This window comes from Sus scrofa, unplaced genomic scaffold (assembly GCF_000003025.6).
Source record: "Sus scrofa isolate TJ Tabasco breed Duroc unplaced genomic scaffold, Sscrofa11.1 Contig1206, whole genome shotgun sequence".
NCBI classification, from domain to species: domain Eukaryota; kingdom Metazoa; phylum Chordata; class Mammalia; order Artiodactyla; family Suidae; genus Sus; species Sus scrofa.
This window is the reverse complement of record NW_018084833.1, coordinates 166,683-182,792: the sequence shown is the minus strand read 5'-3', so window position 1 is coordinate 182,792 and position 16,110 is coordinate 166,683. Positions and strand designations below refer to the sequence as shown.

At 54.6% G+C, this 16,110-nt stretch overlaps 1 protein-coding gene across 1 annotated transcript in view; it reads left to right on the top strand.

Moving 5' to 3' along the window:
* Positions 1-16,110, top strand: part of CACNA1B (calcium voltage-gated channel subunit alpha1 B) — a 194,319-nt gene that overhangs the window by 44,646 nt on the left and 133,563 nt on the right. The window contains 5 exon segments of the mRNA XM_021081036.1: positions 5,796-5,899; positions 8,913-9,028; positions 9,634-9,690; positions 10,654-10,743; positions 15,417-15,626. Of these exon segments, the coding sequence (XP_020936695.1) occupies positions 5,796-5,899; positions 8,913-9,028; positions 9,634-9,690; positions 10,654-10,743; positions 15,417-15,626 (577 nt within the window).

The following is a 16,110-nucleotide window of genomic DNA, read 5'->3' as shown; positions in this document are numbered from 1 at the left end:
TTGTCTTTCTCTTTCTGACTTCCTTTACTATGAGAGTCTCTAGTTCCATCCATGTTGCTGCAAATGGCATTATTTTGTTCTTTTTTATGGCTGAGTAGTATTCCATTGTGTATTTACACCACATCTTCTTCATCCATCATCTGTCAATGGACATTTGGGTTGTTTCCATGTCTTGGCTATGGTGAATAGTGCTGTGGTGAACATGTGGGTGCATGTGTCTTTTTCAAGGAAAGTTTTGTCTGGATATATGCCCAGGAGTGGGATTGCTGGATCATATGGTAGTTCTAAGTATAGTTTTCTAAGGTATGTCCTACACTGTTCTCCAACAGTGTAGGAGGGCTCCCTTTTCTCCACACCCTCTCTAGCATTTGTTATTTGTGGACTTATTAATGATGGCCATTCTGACTGGTGTGAGGTGGTAACTCCTAGTAGTTTTGATTTGCATTTCTCTAATAATCAGTGATGTTGAGCATTTTTTCATGTGGTTGTTGGCCATCTATATATCTTCTTTGGAGAATGTCTATTCAGGTCTTTTACTCATTTTTAAATTGGGTTGTTGGTTTTTTTGCTGTTGAGTTGTATGAGTTGTTTATGTATTTTAGAGATTAAGCCCTTGTCAGTTGCATCGTTTGAAACTGTTTCTCCCATTCCGAAGATTGTCTTTTTGGTCTTTTTTGTGGTTTCCTTTGCTGTGCCAATTTGATTAGGTCCCATTGGTTTATTTTTGCTTTTATTTCTGTTGCTTTTGCTTTTATTCCTGTTGCAATTATTACCTTTGAAGTGAGTTTCTTATAGACAAAACTGGTGGGTCATGTCGTTAAATCTGCTTTGTCAACCTTTGTCTTTTAGTTGGTATATCCAGACCATTTACAGGTAATGTAATTATTGATATGTTAGAACTCACACCTGTCATTTAATTTTTTTGATTTACTGTTTGTTCTGGTTTTGTGTTTGTTTTCTTTTTCCTGCCTTCTTGTGTATTACTTGAACTTTTTAAAGAATTCTATTTTGACTTTTCTAGTATATCTCTGCTTTTAGTGGTTGCTCTACCTTATTCCAGTCTACGGTATCATAATTTTACCAGTTCAAGTGAAGTGTGTACACCTTACCTTCTTTATATCTCTTTATCCTCCCCTATTTGTGATACATTTAAACATTTCCTCTACATATGTTTAGAACCACATCATAGTGTATTATAGTTTTTGCTTCCGTGGGTTCAACATAATTTAGGAAATTCAAAAGTATAAAGAAAATCTACCCCCTTTTTTATTCTTTTGGTTGTTCTCAATTCCTTTCTAATGGTTAACAGTTCTTTTTAAAATCATTTTTTCTTTTCTGCTTAAAAACTTTTCACTAGTCATTCTTTTAGGGTGGATTTTCTGTGACAAATTCTCTTAGTTTCCCTAGGCTTTTTTTTTTTTTTTTTTTTTTTTTGGCTTTTTAGGGCTGTACCCATGGCATACAGGAGGTTCCCAGGCTAGGGGTCAAATTGGAGCCTCAGCTGCTGGACACAGCCACAGCCACAGCCACAGCCACAGCAATGCCAGATCCAAGCCTCGTCTGTCATCTGCTCTGCAGCTTACGGCAACACTTGATCCTTCACCCACTGAGTGGGGCCAGGGGTTGAACTTGTGTCCTCATGGATACTAGTTGGGATTTTTACTGCTGAGCCGCAAAAGTAACTCCATTTTCCCTATTTTTTATTATGAGGATGTCTTGATAGTCCCTTCATTCCTGAAGGGTATTTTTTTATAGGTGTAGGTACCTGGGTTGACAATTTTTTTTCTCTTAGCCCCTGAAAAATATTACGCCACTTCATCTGGCCCCCATAGTTTATGATGAGAAATCTTTTGAATTGTCCCCCCCCCATTAGTAAGGTGTCATTTTTCTCTTGCTACCTCTAATAATTTTAATTTGTCTTTAGTTTTCCTTAGTTTGACAATGAAATATCTTATAGATCTCTTTGGGTTTATTCTGTTTGGAATTCACTCAGCTTCTTGAATCTGTAGGTTTGAGTCTCTTACCAAATTTGGGAATTTGTCACCCATATTTCTTCAAATACTGTTCAGTGTTCTGTGTTTTCTTCTGTCCTCTGCTACTCCAATACATGTATGTTAAATATTTTGTCATAGTCCTACAGATTCTTGAGGCTCTGCTCTATTTTTTCTTGTTTGATTTTTGTTTTTTAAGTCTATTTTTTCTCTGCTTATTAGATTGAGTAATTTCCATTGTTCTCTGTTACCACTTACCAATTCTTTCCTCTGTCCCTCTTATTCTATTTTTGTGCATTTCTATTGAGATTTTTATTTATTTATTTTTTTGTCTTTTTTTTTTTTTTTTTTTTTTTTTTTTTGCTATTTCTTTGGCCGCTCCCATGGCATATGGAGGTTCCCAGGCTAGGGGTCGAATCAGAGCCATAGCCACCAGCCTACGCCAGAGCCACAGCAACGCGGGATCCGAGCCGTGTCTGCGACCTACACCACAGCTCACGGCAACGCCAGATCGTTAACCCACTGAGCAAGGCCAGGGACCGAACCCGCAACCTCATGGTTCCTAGTCGGATTTGTTAACCACTGTGCCACGACGGGAACTCTGAGATTTTTATTTTGATTGTTGTATTTTTCAGTTCAGAATTTTCCATTTGGTTCTTCTTTGTATCTTTTATTTGATGATACTCTTCCTTTGTTGAGACTTTCTGTTTTTTCATGTGTTTCACATGTGTGTACAATTACACTCTGAAGCATTTTTATGATGGCTGCTTTAAAACCTTTGTCAGAAACTTCCGTCATCTCTGTCATCTTAGTGTTGGCAATGTGTGTTTCAGTCAGGGTTCTCCAGAGACACAGAACCAAGGATGTGTGTGTGTGTGTGTGTGTGTGTGTGAGAGAGAGAGAGAGAGAGAGAGAGAGGGAGAGAGATGTATTATTAGGAATTGACTTATGTGATTGTGAGAGCTGGTGGGTACAAATCTGCAGCAACCTTAGCCTGGCAGGCTCAAGACCCAGGAGAAGCTGTGGTACAGCTCCAGCCTGGAAACCAGAAGGTGGAGACCAATAGAGTCACTAGTGCAGATAAAGTCTGAACTCGCGACTAGAGAATTTTCTATTACTTGAAAGAGGACACGTTTTCATTCTGTTTAGGCCTTCAACTGCTCGGATGATGCCCATCACATTATAGAGAGCAATCTGCTTTACTTTATCAATTGAAATGTTAGTTTCAGGAGTTCCCGTCGTGGCGCAGTGGTTAACGAATCCGACTAGGAACCATGAGGTTGCGGGTTTGGTCCCTGCCCTTGCTCAGTGGGTTAACGATCCGGCGTTGCCGTGAGCTGTGGTGTAGGTTGCAGACGCGGCTCGGATCCCGCGTTGCTGTGGCTCTGGCATAGGCTGGTGGCTACAGCTCCGATTCAACCCCTAGCCTGGGAACCTCCATATGCCGCGGGAGCGGCCCAAGAAATAGCAACAACAACAACAACAACAACAACAACAACAACAACAAGAAATGTTAGTTTCATCCAAAAACACACTTGCAGAAACACCCAGAATGATGTTTGGCTAGATATCTGGGCACCTCATGGCACAGTCAAGTTGATACATGAAATTAACCATCACGCATAGCATCTGTTGACTGTGGTTTTTTTTCATTCAGTTTGTACTCGTCCTGGTTCTTGGTATGGCAAATGAGTGTTAGCTGAAAACTGGACATTTTTGGTCTTATGTCATGGGACTGTGGAGCTCTTTTAAACCCTCTGTTTTAGCTGGTTTCTTCTGCTCAGGGGAAGCTGGGGTTGCTGCCTTGCTACTGCTTGGTGGGAATAGAAGCCTGGTTTCCCCCCTGGCCTCTGCTGACACATTGTGGGGGCCTTTTCCTTACTGGGTGGGGTGGCAGTTCTGGCTCCCCTCTGTGCTTCCAGGGTACTTCCCCGGCTGGGAGGGTTAGGTGTGCCTGCTTCTGCTCTCCATGTGGCCCCTGCACTCTGGGGTGGGGGTGTCTTGTCCCTGGGTGGTGGGGAAGGTCTGACTTCCCCTAGGCTGCTCTGGCAGCACTTCCATGGGAGGGGTGGTGTGCCTCGTTGCTGCCGTGTTGGTGTGGAAGCCGCCGTGTCTCCACTCACACCCAGGGTGAGCTGGGCTGGGGGCATCGTTAACCATCTGTCCCACCTCCTTGCCTGTCCTTCTCTGACACCCATGTGGCTAGGTTGTGGGTAGCTTGGTTATCGTGTTACATTCTGGGGAAGGTAGGCTCTCTCCTGGGTCTTTGCTGGTGGGATGGAGGTGGCCCCCCCCATTTTTTCTGCTGGGTTTGGCTGGAGTAGTGCAGTTACTGTCTGTTATGGTGGGCAGCTGCCTTCCTCACCCTTGGTTAGAGAGGGAGAGAGAGTGCTGCTTTTTGTCCATGTCTGTTGGCATTTCCAGGTTTTAGGCTTTAAAATCTCCATGTCTGGGATATGCAAGGCAAAAACAAAAAGCACAGGGAACTCACCATGGGTCCCCAGTTCCCAGCTGGTCTGCTTTCTTATCTCTGCTCTTCAGACTCTTCTGTGAAACATGCATTTACTCTTGATGAAAGGTCCCGGATATTAACTGTGCTCAGTGAGAGAAACAGGGAAGAGTCTGCCCGTCCGTCTCCCCCTGAGTGCAAGTCCTTGTTTGTTGTCTTGCTTGTTAAGACGAGAGTAGCGTGCCTTGGCTGCGGATGGCAATGATCCTTTTGGGGGAAATTGCAGGAGCCACACCCTCCAGCAGGTGCACGGGGCTGGGCTGCAGCAGCAGGTGCGCTCCTTCCTCGCAGAGGAAGCAGGTTTGGACGAGGTGCTACAGGGCGGTTGGTGGCTTTGGTGGGCATTGTAGCCCGCAGGTCAGAGCTGCACCTGGGTCTGGCAGAGGTGTGTTCGGAGAATGGGGGCAGCACCTCGGGTCTGGAGTCTGAGGGTCGTTTCAGTCAGGGCTTGGCAGCCAGCCCGGAATCAGTGTCCAGGGCACCCAGGACTTCAGGGGTCGAGTCTGGAGGGCAGGAAGCCAACAGCAGCACTGGAGGTCGGCCCAGCCTCGGGGCAGCTCCAGGCTGGCCTCCTGCCTCTGTCCTGCTCAGGGCCCTGGCCCTTGGCTTGTGAGCTCCCCCTGCAGAGAGGAGCAGAGGGGCCAGTGGGTCGCCCCCCTCCCCCCGCCCCAACACCCACCCCTGTGTGAAGAAGGAGGCTCTCTGCCCTTCTTAGCCCTGAAAACAAAACAACAATGGAAATGAACTGGGTTCAGAGGGACTTACCCTTTGGTGGGCAGAGCCGGAAACATCAGAAGGTGCGGGGAGCTGGCCCTCCCTGCATCCTGTGAGACCGCACCACCGCGCCCAGTCTGTCTCAGGCCCAGCTGTTCCTGGGAACGTGTGGGCTTGCTGTTGGTCTGGGGAGTGTGCGGCATGGGGCCCGCTGCCTCCGAGCTGGGGAAGCTGCAGGAGACAGGAGGCCAGGCCTAGGCCTTGGGGCCTGTGCTTCTCACAGGAGGAGGGGCTTTGGGGCTGCCGGGTGAGGAGCAGCCTGGGAGAGGAGGGGCGTCCTGGCGGGGCCCGCACGCAGCCCTCGGGCTCCCTAGGACCGCTCCTCGGCTTGTCAGCATCGCTGGGCCGTGGCCTTGGGGAGTCCCAGCCCCGGAGGGGTCCGTGGGGCAACCGCAGGCCCCCCGCCCCTCAGCCTGGCTTCCTCGTCCGGACCCCCACCGGGGCTCTCTGGCTGTTTGCGAAGGGCCACAGCCAGGGCTCTGTCTTGCCCACCCGTCCTCCTCCTCTCCTCTTGCTTCCAGACCAACGACGCGGCTGGCAATGCCTGGAACTGGCTGTACTTCATCCCTCTCATCATCATCGGCTCCTTCTTCATGCTCAACCTGGTGCTGGGCGTGCTCTCCGGGTAAGAGGCTGCGCGGGCTGCGGGCTGCCCCCTGCGCTCTGGGGCCAGGGGGGTGGGCGGCGGAGCTGGACACGGCAGGTCTGGGGACGAGGCGGGCCCGCCTGGCCCCGAGGCTGGCCCCGCATGGTGGTCACGCCCGGCCTCCTGAGCTCCAGCCAGCCTTTCCTTTGTGCCGCCGTTCCGACCTCTGCCTTGACCTCTGCGTGTGGGCGCGGGGCCGCTGCTGCACGGGCAGGCGGGGCGGAGCTGCCCTGAGCCAGCAGCAGCGACCAGCCCTCCCACCCCAGCCCGGACACCTGGCCTGCCCCTCCTCTCCTGTCGCCTCTCTTTGCTGACCTCTGGGAGGGGACAAGGTGGGTGCAGGGCTGGGGTCCCCTGGGGAAAGGTGCTTCTGACCCTCACTGGGAACAAGATGTGGAACATGGGCCTGTCCTGCCTGGGGCCTGAGGAAGTGCCGTTTGCTTAGGGGAGCAACTGGGCTGGTATTTGGGCTTCCTGCCATTCTGCAGGGCTGAGGACGCTGTGCTGGGATGGATGTAGAGGGCATCTGCCTGGCCTGTCCCCTCCCCGTCCCCGTAACTCCCTGGGTGTCAGATTTCTGTTCAGGCAGGAGGAGATGTTTCCATCCTGCCCCCCCTACAGATTCCTGCTCTGGCCCAAGGCTCCTAAGGTGGGCTGGGGACCATACTGGGGGACCCAAGGGGCAGCCATTAGTCTAGAAAGGGACAGCCCCAGTGAGAACAGTGGCTGGGCCCAGGGGCACTCTGTACTCTGGCGTGGGTGCTCAGCCTTGACCCTTTGCTGTGAGGGTGTGACTGTCACTACTGTGTCTTTCTTTTTCTTTTTTTTTTTGTCTTTTTGCCATTTCTTGGGCTGCTCCCGCGGCACGTGGAGGATCCCAGGCTAGGGGTCTAATTGGAGCTGTAGCCGCCAGCCTACGCCAGAGCCACAGCAACATGGGATCCAAGCCGCGTCTGCAACCTACACCACAGCTCACGGCAACGTCGGATTGTTAACCCACTGAGCAAGGGCAGGGATTAAACCCGCAACCTCATGGTTGCTACTCGGATTCGTTAACCACTGCGCCACGACGGGAACCCCAGTACTGTGTCTTTCTAAGCACCTCCACAGGGACCAGGCAAGCCCATAGCACAGGGGACAGCTGAGAACTCCTCGTCGGTGGGGGGGTTGCCTGGTATGAGCTGAGATGGGGAAGCCAAGGGAGGCCTGGGCTCAGAGAAGGCTCCTGGGGGGAAGGGGCGTTCAGCTGAGGCCCCAAGGGGGCCGGGAGGGAGGAGGGTCTCCCAGGTGGAACCACTGGGGTGGAGGTACAGAGGGTGTGGTGCCTGTGCTGCAGGGATGCTCGGAGCTGGAGCCACATGCAGTGGCCTGTGAGGAGAGGGGCTCTGTGCTGGCGGAATAGGGAGTTCTGCTCAGGAGGCCAGAGCACCTGACTCTGGGGTAGCAGTAGAGGCTCAGGGGGAGGGCTCCTAGCCCTCCTCCCACCTGTGTGCATCCTGGCCTTGGGACAGGGTGATACAGGGTGAGTCTCTTAAGCAGTCTCAGCAGAGCCCTCCCTCCGCAGCCAGGTCCAGCAGAGGGCCCAGGGCCCTCTTCCAGCTCTGGGCAGGTGGCACTGGCATGGCCCCTCAGGCCAGTGGTCAGCACCCAGCCTGTGAGTTGTGTGCTGAGCACACTCCAAGGCAGCGGCGATTGGATGCCGCTGCTCAGCCTGGACTGGGGAGAGCTCGCTTCGTGGGACCTGGCCCTGTCTCGGCTCTACCGTGTCTGGAGGAGAGCTGCTGGTGGGGCCGGCCTGGAGCTGGTTCGGCCTTGCTTTTTATGTCCTGGGCTTTCATCCTCCCCGCATCCCCAAGAAGCAGAATCAGTGGTTCCTCCTGGGGCCCTTCTTCCTGGTGAGAGCTGGAGCCTGGTGAGCCGCGGCTGCCTGGCAGCTGAGCCTTGGTTCCTGCAGCGAGTTTCTGCTGGCGGCTCTCTGATCGACTCTGGAGGGTTGTCACACCCTCCCCCTGCCCTCAAGTGTGGCTGAGGGGGCTAGCCTCGGGGGCCCTGTGTTCCTGTAGATTTAGGGCTTGGGAGGCGCGTGAGATCCAGGCAGGAGCCGTCTCTTCTCATTGTCGGGGTTGCAGCAGCTCAGGCCCTGATGGCTATTGGTCACAGGCTTGGAGCCCGTCCTGGTCAAGGCCAAGCTCTCCCTCTCACCCTGTTGTGTGACGGGGGTCTGGCCTACCAGGCCCACCCATTCTGCCAAGCCCAGAAGCTGCTTCTCCTGAGGGAGCAGCAGCCACTTGGCTGAGAATAGGCTTTGCTGTTTTGCTGTGGGGGTTGCACCTGCCCGCCTTTGGGGACCTGGGTCAAGCCTGAGCTAAGGCGCGTGCATGTGTGCTCTTGTGCCCGTGTGTGGGAGTGGCTTCCTTCTGGCCCTTTGCACCTAAGAGCTTGGCTGGGAGGCCGTGGCTGTGGCCTCCTGTGTGTATCCTGAGCCTCGGAGCTTTGGGCAGAGGGCTCCCTAACTCCTGAATGCCTTCCTGTTGCCTCTGGCTGGCCCGGAGCCAACCCCTTCTCCCCTGCTCTGCCTGTGTTCTTCCTCCTTCTAGCAATGGCTCTGGGTGTACAGCAGCAGAAGAAAGAAAGAGGGAGTCGCTCTGGAGGTTCTTGTCCAGGACTCCCTGTAGCATCACTGTCTGCATGACAGGGCCTGGCACTTAGAGGGGGCCTGCTCTAGGCAGGGGTGATGTGCCATTGCTCCCCGCTCCGGAGCGCCCCCTCCGAGCTGCCGGAGCCTGAGGAGGGAGGGTTATCCTGGGCCTTTGAAGGGCTCAGGTGAGAAGAGGCCAGGGTGGAGGGAACCACTGGGAGGGGTGGCCCTTGGCCTACACCTCCTGTCCCAGCCTTTTCGTGGTTCCCTGTGCCTCTGGCTGCACACCGGGGAGGCCTGTGAGCTGCTCACGTGCACCTGTCCTGCTTCTGGGTCTGGCCTTGCCCGTTTCAGAGAGTTTGCCAAGGAGCGTGAGCGGGTGGAGAACCGCCGGGCCTTCCTGAAGCTCCGCCGGCAGCAGCAGATTGAGCGGGAGCTCAACGGGTACCTGGAATGGATCTTCAAGGCTGGTGAGGACAGGGCCTGTGCAGAGCTCCCGGCTGTCCTTTGCCGGCTCCCTCTCCCCAGTCCCCTCTGGCCCTGGCGTGGGTGAGACCACAGCAGGAGAGTGGAGCTGTTCTGAGCCAGCTTAGGAGTGTGTGTGTGGGGGTCTCCCTCAGCTCAGCCAGGATCCTGGCACCAGACTGCCCAGCCAAGTGCGGTTTCTGCCTGAGCCCCTTCCACAGCCTGGCTCTGGGCTCCGTCAAGCCTGGAGTTTCTGCCTCCTTCCCCAGTCCAGGCCAGTGCTCTGGGGGCGCCCACTCGGGCCTGGTGGCCTTGCACAGGGTCCTTCCCAGTGGTGAGCTTGTCCTGTGGGTGGGCTGCTCTCGGGCAGGGTGGTCTGGGAGTGGGAGCAAGCCAGGCCCTCGCCCAGGGCACTGCTGTGGGCGCCTCCAGGACCCTGTCCTGGTAGGAAAAGCTCAGCTGTGGGCCCCAGCGGCTTCTGGAAGGTGAGGGCTGAGAGGCAGGGTCTTACTGGCAGGGGGCGCCTCCGAGCTGCCGTGTGCTGGGGGGTGAGCCCTGGTCAGGAGTGGGGACAGGAAGGCTTCGGCCTGAGGCTGTGTCTCCTTCGCAGAGGAAGTCATGCTGGCCGAGGAGGACAAGAATGCTGAGGAGAAGTCCCCTCTGGATGGTAGGTGACCGCAGTCGGCACCCTTTGCCTCACAGAGGGCTTCGCGGGCCCGAGAGGCAGGGACGCGTGTGCTCGCTTGCGTGTGCTGCGTGCTGGACTCTTCCGTGCCGGGGCCCGCACCTCAGCCACACGGACATGGTCCTGGGCAGAGGCCGTGCTGGAGGAGGCCCCGCAACGGTCGGCTGCACGCTTTTGGGAGCTGTGCGCCCTGGACCCGGGCGGGTGTAGCTGGCAATGGGCTCAGCCTGGGGTCAAAGGAGCTGTGCCAGCACGACCCAAGAGCTGTCGTCCAGTGCGGCCGCTGCCACGTGGCTGGGCACGTTTACGCGTGTGCGTGAAAGTGAAACAGAAGTGAAAGTTCAGCTTCTCAGTCTCACTCAGCCCATCTCAGGTCATCACAACAAGTTCTGTGGGACAGTGCTGCTTCTAGAAGCTTTTAAACTGACCGACCAAACCAAACCGTATCTGTCCCCAGGACTCAGGGTGATGCTGCCCCCAGATTGCAGGGGAGAGACTCCTGGAACAGCCGGGGGCCACGGGCGCAGGGATGAGAGCCAGCACGGCTGGGCCTGCAGTGGCCTCAGCTGGGCCCTCTGTGGCCTTGGCCTGATCGCTCTGGGCTCACCTGGCCTTAGAGTGGGGCTCCTGGGGCAGCCGCTGCAGCCCGGCCCTGCCCACGCGGACCTCTCCTGGGCTCCATGGTAGCCAGGCCTTCCCCACCGGCATCGTCGTGGAGAGACGGCCAAGCAGAACCCAGCCTCGGATCCCTTGTTCTTTTGCTCTGAGGACCAAGAGGGGCCTGCGGGGCCAGGAGCTGTCCCGCCGGCCCTTGGCTTCAGCCTCAGGAAGGGAGGTCAGGGAGGGCTGCCGTGCGGGTTCCGAGGAGGGCGGACAGCCCAGCCCCGAGACAGCTCAGCTGGGCCCAGGCTCAAGCCGCCCTCTTGGACCTTTTGTTTAAAGCAGTGTTGAAGAGGGCGGCTGCCAAGAGGAGCCGAAGCGACCTGATCCACGCAGAGGAGGGAGAGGACCGCTTTGCAGACCTCTGTGCCGTGGGTGAGTCCTGGGGCCTCCTGGCTCCGTGGGCCCGTGGCGGTGCCCTCCCTGTCACCAGGCTTCCCCGTCCTCCTTCCCCACTGCCCACCCTCCCAGGTAAGCCAGCCCAAAGCCGCGTCTGCGGCCTGCAGTGTACCTCGCGGCAACCTGGATCCTTAACTCCCCGAGTGAGGCCAGGGATTGAACCCGCATCCTCACTGGCACTATGTTGGGTTCTTAACCTGCTGAGCCACAATGGGAACTCCCTTAGACCTTTTTTTAAATGGCTGTTTCCCATTTGAATTTGGATTTTGGTGACTCTTCATGTATTCTTACATTTTTCTATTGGATTGTGTTTATTAATGAGAGACCAGTGTCTGTTGTGGATCTGAATTCTACTAAATTTTTTTCTCAAATGTATCATGGGAGTGTTGTATTTAAATAGTTCCCTCTATTCCTGTTTTACTTAGGGCTTTTATTTTGATTTTGTGAAATGAATCGGAGAGTTTAAAAAAATATTTCTATAGGTCATAATACATTTTGATGGCTCTACCCACGGCACATGAAAGTTCCTGGGCCAGGAATTGAATCTGAGCTGCAGCTACAACCTATAGCTGGGGCAATGCCGGCTCCTTCAACCACTGCCCCAGGCTGGAGGGTCAAACCTGCACCTCTGCCTCGACCTGAGCCACTTCAGTCAGATTCTTAATCTGTGCTGCTGCAGGAACTCCTGGAATAATTGAAATCACACCTAAATTATCTATCTGTTCTTTAAAGGTGAGATAAAACACGACCACATCTAGTTAATAAAAAGAACTTGGACCAGTTTCAGAAATGATGCTTTGTTAGGAAATCTTGCATTTTGTTGTCATTCAAACTTGTTTCTATAGAACTGTATGTGGCGTTCTCTTATATTCTTTTAATCTCTCCCGTGTTCGGTCGTTTGCTGGTCCATTCCCTCCACACGTATTTGTTAAGTGGCCAGATGTGCCAGGAGCTGCCCAAGGCATGGGGAACAGCACCAAACTTGACACAAAGCCTTTCATCTTTTGGAGTTTCCGTTCCAGCCCTGTGTGTGAAACAGGAGAAAAGTAGAGGAGAGGGCGGTGCTTGAGGGCCTGGGGGTGTTGGAGTCGTGTATGGAACGGCCACAGAAGGCTTTGAGTAAAAACCAAGTCAGCCCAAGGGGTACCTGCAGACAGAGCACCCCCGGGACAGGTGAGAGGTCCTTGTTGGGGGCGGGGGTGGGGGGGAGTAGGGCCTGGTGAGGACTCCGTAGCCAGGCCGGTTTGCAGAGGGGAGGTTTGCAGAAGGAAGGAGGCTGAGGAGAGGCAGAAGCAGGACCAGGTGGAGGCCACTGTGGAGGCCCCGCGGATGGCGGCTTGGATCCAGAGGTGGCAGCCACAGTGTTAGGTGGTTGGATTCTAGATGCCTCTTGAGGACAAGCCCCAGGATTTGCTGACCATTCGGGCGTGAGTGTGGCAAGGAGTCGTCAAGGATGGCTCTGCAGGAAGTATCTGCAGAGTAGCCCTGCCTGGAGAACAGGACGCCAAGCGGGGTGCTCTGGTGACAGTGTCCAGAATTCAGTGCGGACATGCCGAGGTGGCGCTTGGTGTTGGTGATGCAGTGGAGGGGCGGGCGGGCCCTTGGTTTTGGCGTTTAAGCTGCGGAAGGTGTTGAAAGCTCGGAGGCTGGGACTGGTTTTGCTTCTTTCTGGTCGTTGGTGTGTTTACCTGCTTTCTCTCTGTTTCCTTAATTAGAATCATGAGGTATGAGTTAATGAGCATTTAAAATAAACATATTTTAGATTTCCTATCTTCCTTTTTTTGTTTTCAATTTTATTATTATTTCTTATCTTTGTTAGGTTTGTATTTAATTTAATTGCATGATGATTAGAAAATGTGCCAGGTATCTCCACACTTAGAAGTTTTTTTAAAAAGTTTCATTGACCTAAACCTAAAAGTTTATGTTCTGTTTTTGAGAGGTATCAGTTTCTATGTGTATCTCTCAGAAGCAGCTTTATTGATTGTATTTTCCAGTTCTTTATGTCTTTGGGTTTTATCTACCAGATCTGTTCAATTCTGAAAGAGCTGTTTTGAACATTCCCACTTCACTTATTTTTTTTTATTATTTCTCTTATATTTTCTTTTTTTCTTAAATTTTTTTTTTTTTTTGTCTTTTTGTCTTTTTGTCTTTTAGGGCTGCACCCATGGCATATGGAGGTTCCCAGGCTAGGAGTCTAATCAGAGCTGTTGCTGCTGGCCTGCACCACAGCCACTGCAACACCAGATCCAAGCCGAGTCAGTGACCTACACCACAGCTCATGGCAACGCCGGATCCTTAACCCACTGAGCAAGGCCAGGGATTGAACCCGAAACCTCGTGGTTCCTAGTTGGGTTTGTTTCCACTGTGCCACGACGGGAACTCCTTAAATTTTTTGTGTGTGTGATAAGGACACACCATGGGATCCATTCTCCTAAATCTCAAGCCCACAGTAGATTTTTGTGATTGCAGGTGCAACACCCTGCAGCAGTTCTTCAGAGCTCATGCATCTTACTTAACTTGAGTCTCTGTTCTGTTCACCAGCAATGCCCCATCTTCCGCCCAGCAGCCCCTAGTAACCACCATCCCAAGATTTGGTTTTGTGAATTTCACTATTTTTGGGGTGGGGGTGCTTTTTAGGGCCACACTCATATGGAGTGGCATATGGAGGTTCCCAGGCTAGGGGTCAAGTCGGAGCTGTAGCTGCCGGCCTACACCACAGCTCACGGCAACACCAGATCCTTAACCCACTGAGCGAGGCCAGGGATCGAACCCACAACCTCATGGTTCCTAGTCGGATTTGTTTCCGCTGAGCCACGATGGGAACCCTGAATTTCAGTATTTTAGAAACCTCATGGAGGTGTAATCAGGCATGAAGCATTTGTTTTTCTGAGTGTAACTGGTTTCACTTGGTCTAATCTCCTTAAGGTCCATCCAGGTTGTTGCGTGTTGCAGAATTGGAAGGCTGCCTAGTGTTTTGTTGTATGTATAGAACACGTTTTCTTTATCCATTCATCTGTCAGTGGAAACTTGGGTTGTTTCCACGTCTTATCTGTTGTGAATAGTGCTGCAGTGAACATGGGAAAGCTACTGTCTTTTCAAGATTCTGATTTCAATTCTTTTGTCTCTCTCCCTCTGCATACACACCTGCATGTATCTATGTATATACACACTTGCCTTTGAGGAGGGAGTGGGTGTGTCTGGCTGTGGCCTTGGCATTTTGCAGTCCTTAGAAGGCTGGCCAAGGGGTTTTGTTGAACGAGCGAGCCCTGAATAACTGTCATTGGCTGGTATCTGGTCAGGGATTAGGAGGCTCTGTCCTGGTGTAGTCAGAAGGAGCCTGTGATGGAGCAGAGTCTTCTGTGGGTATGGATGGGCTGTAGCATCTAGAGCGCCAGGAATTCGTCATTAGGGCCCTGCAAGGTCTCCAGAGGGCTGATTGACAGGTGCTTTCCTGGCGGCCCTGCGACCCCTCCTCCTGCATCTGGGCACAGCCTCTCCCTGTCTGATGGGGGAGGCGGTTGACCAGCGTGTAGACCAGTCTCTTCAGAGGCCTCAGGCTCTGCCTTCGTCTAGTGAATCCAAGAAAAGCCCAGCCAGTAGTGGTCTTGGCGTGCCATCGAAAGTCTGGGTGTGCACGTGAGCGTGTGCCTGAGCAAAGCAATGCCCGTCATCACGTAACACCCCCACCCCAGGGGCCGATGACCGGGCTTGAGCACCCAGAGGCACTGACAGAGGCTGGCCACTCGGTCAAGTGGCTTGAGGGGTTTGGTGGTAAAAAGAGGGTGGCCCTGTGCCCCCAGAGCTCAGTCCGGCACGGGGGTTGGGCACGGAGCTGGCCAACAGGGCACTACAGTGCAGCTGGTAGGAGGTTATGATTGTTTGGGTGCTCAGCCCTATTTATTGGAGCAGCCCAGAGAGGGCCACATGGAAGCCGAGACACGAAGCTGGAAGGAGCCGGCGCAGGGAAACCTTTTCTGCCTGGTCGAGGCGGAGCACGGGTGCTGTGTGCACCAAGCAGAGGGCAGTCGCGTCTGGCTGGTGAGGAGGGAGAAGGCGCGTCCTCGGCAGACTTTCTGGCCCCTCAGTCTTTGGTTCTCTGTGGGCCCCTTTGCTCTGCTGCTGGGGCAGATGCAAAAGACCGGAGCTTGGCTGTGTCCAGTCACACTCCTTAAAAGGCAGGTGGCCAGTGTTGTTGACCCCTGAGCTCAAGAGGAAAGGGGACCAGGAGCAGCTGGACTCTCTGGGGCACAAGGCAGAGTCGGGAGGGCCTGGGAGCCTCACGGCTGCCCCCCTGGGAGGCAGCCAGGGGTGGTGGGGACCAGAGGCCAGTTGCAAGCTGGGTCTCCCAGCTGGAGCCCAGTAGCCCTGGAGGCCGCCAAGGCTCTCGGGTTCCCTTATTGGTGAGACGGGGGTGGGGCAGGGCCTCCTGCGGGCGGCGCAGGGCGAATCAGCGCCGCGCCGTAACGTGTGGCCCGGACCCCTGCGGCGCCTGTTGGGGGGGGGGGGGGGAGACACGGGCCTTGAGCCCGGCGCGGGCTGGGACAGTGTCCGGGCAGGTGTTTGCGGGAAGCGTGTCGCGGGCGTGCGTGGGCGGAGGGAGCCCGTCCCGAGCCCCGGGCCGCTGCCTCAGCGCGCCGCTGTTCCCGCAGGGTCCCCCTTCGCCCGAGCCAGCCTCAAGAGCGGGAAGACGGAGAGCTCGTCCTACTTCCGCAGGAAGGAGAAGATGTTCCGCTTCTTCATCCGGCGCCTGGTGAAGGCGCAGAGCTTCTACTGGGCGGTGCTGTGCGTGGTGGCCCTGAACACGCTATGCGTGGCCATGGTGCACTACCACCAGCCGCAGCGCCTCACCACCGCGCTGTGTGAGTAGCTGGGCTCTGCTGGTGTTTCCTGTCTCTTCGCAGCGGGTCGAACCTGGGCGTGTTCGCGACCAGGGCCGACTTGCCAGCCTGGGTCCATCAGGCCAGGCCCGGGGCTCTGGGTCACGACCTGTCTGGCCCTGGCTACCATTCCGGGGAAGCAGAGAGGGACCGGCCTGACCCTCATACCCTGCGGGCTGTGCAACTGAAGGTCACGGAGGAAGACCCTCCGTGGACGCCGCCTGTCCCGCGGTCAGTGCTCCTTCCCTGCCCCAGGGTCAGCCGCCTTCAGCCTGTAGCTGATCTGGAAATGGTCTGTTCTGGGCTCCCGCGAGGGCCTCCCTGTCTCCATGGAGTGACATCGCGGAGCCCAAGAGAGCCCTTCTCTGGAGAAGAACTGCTGGCTCCCAGTTCCGGCCCGGACAGGCCACACTACCCCTGTGGGACATCTGAGCCGGGTGCCTCTGACCAGGCGCCGGGCAGCCAG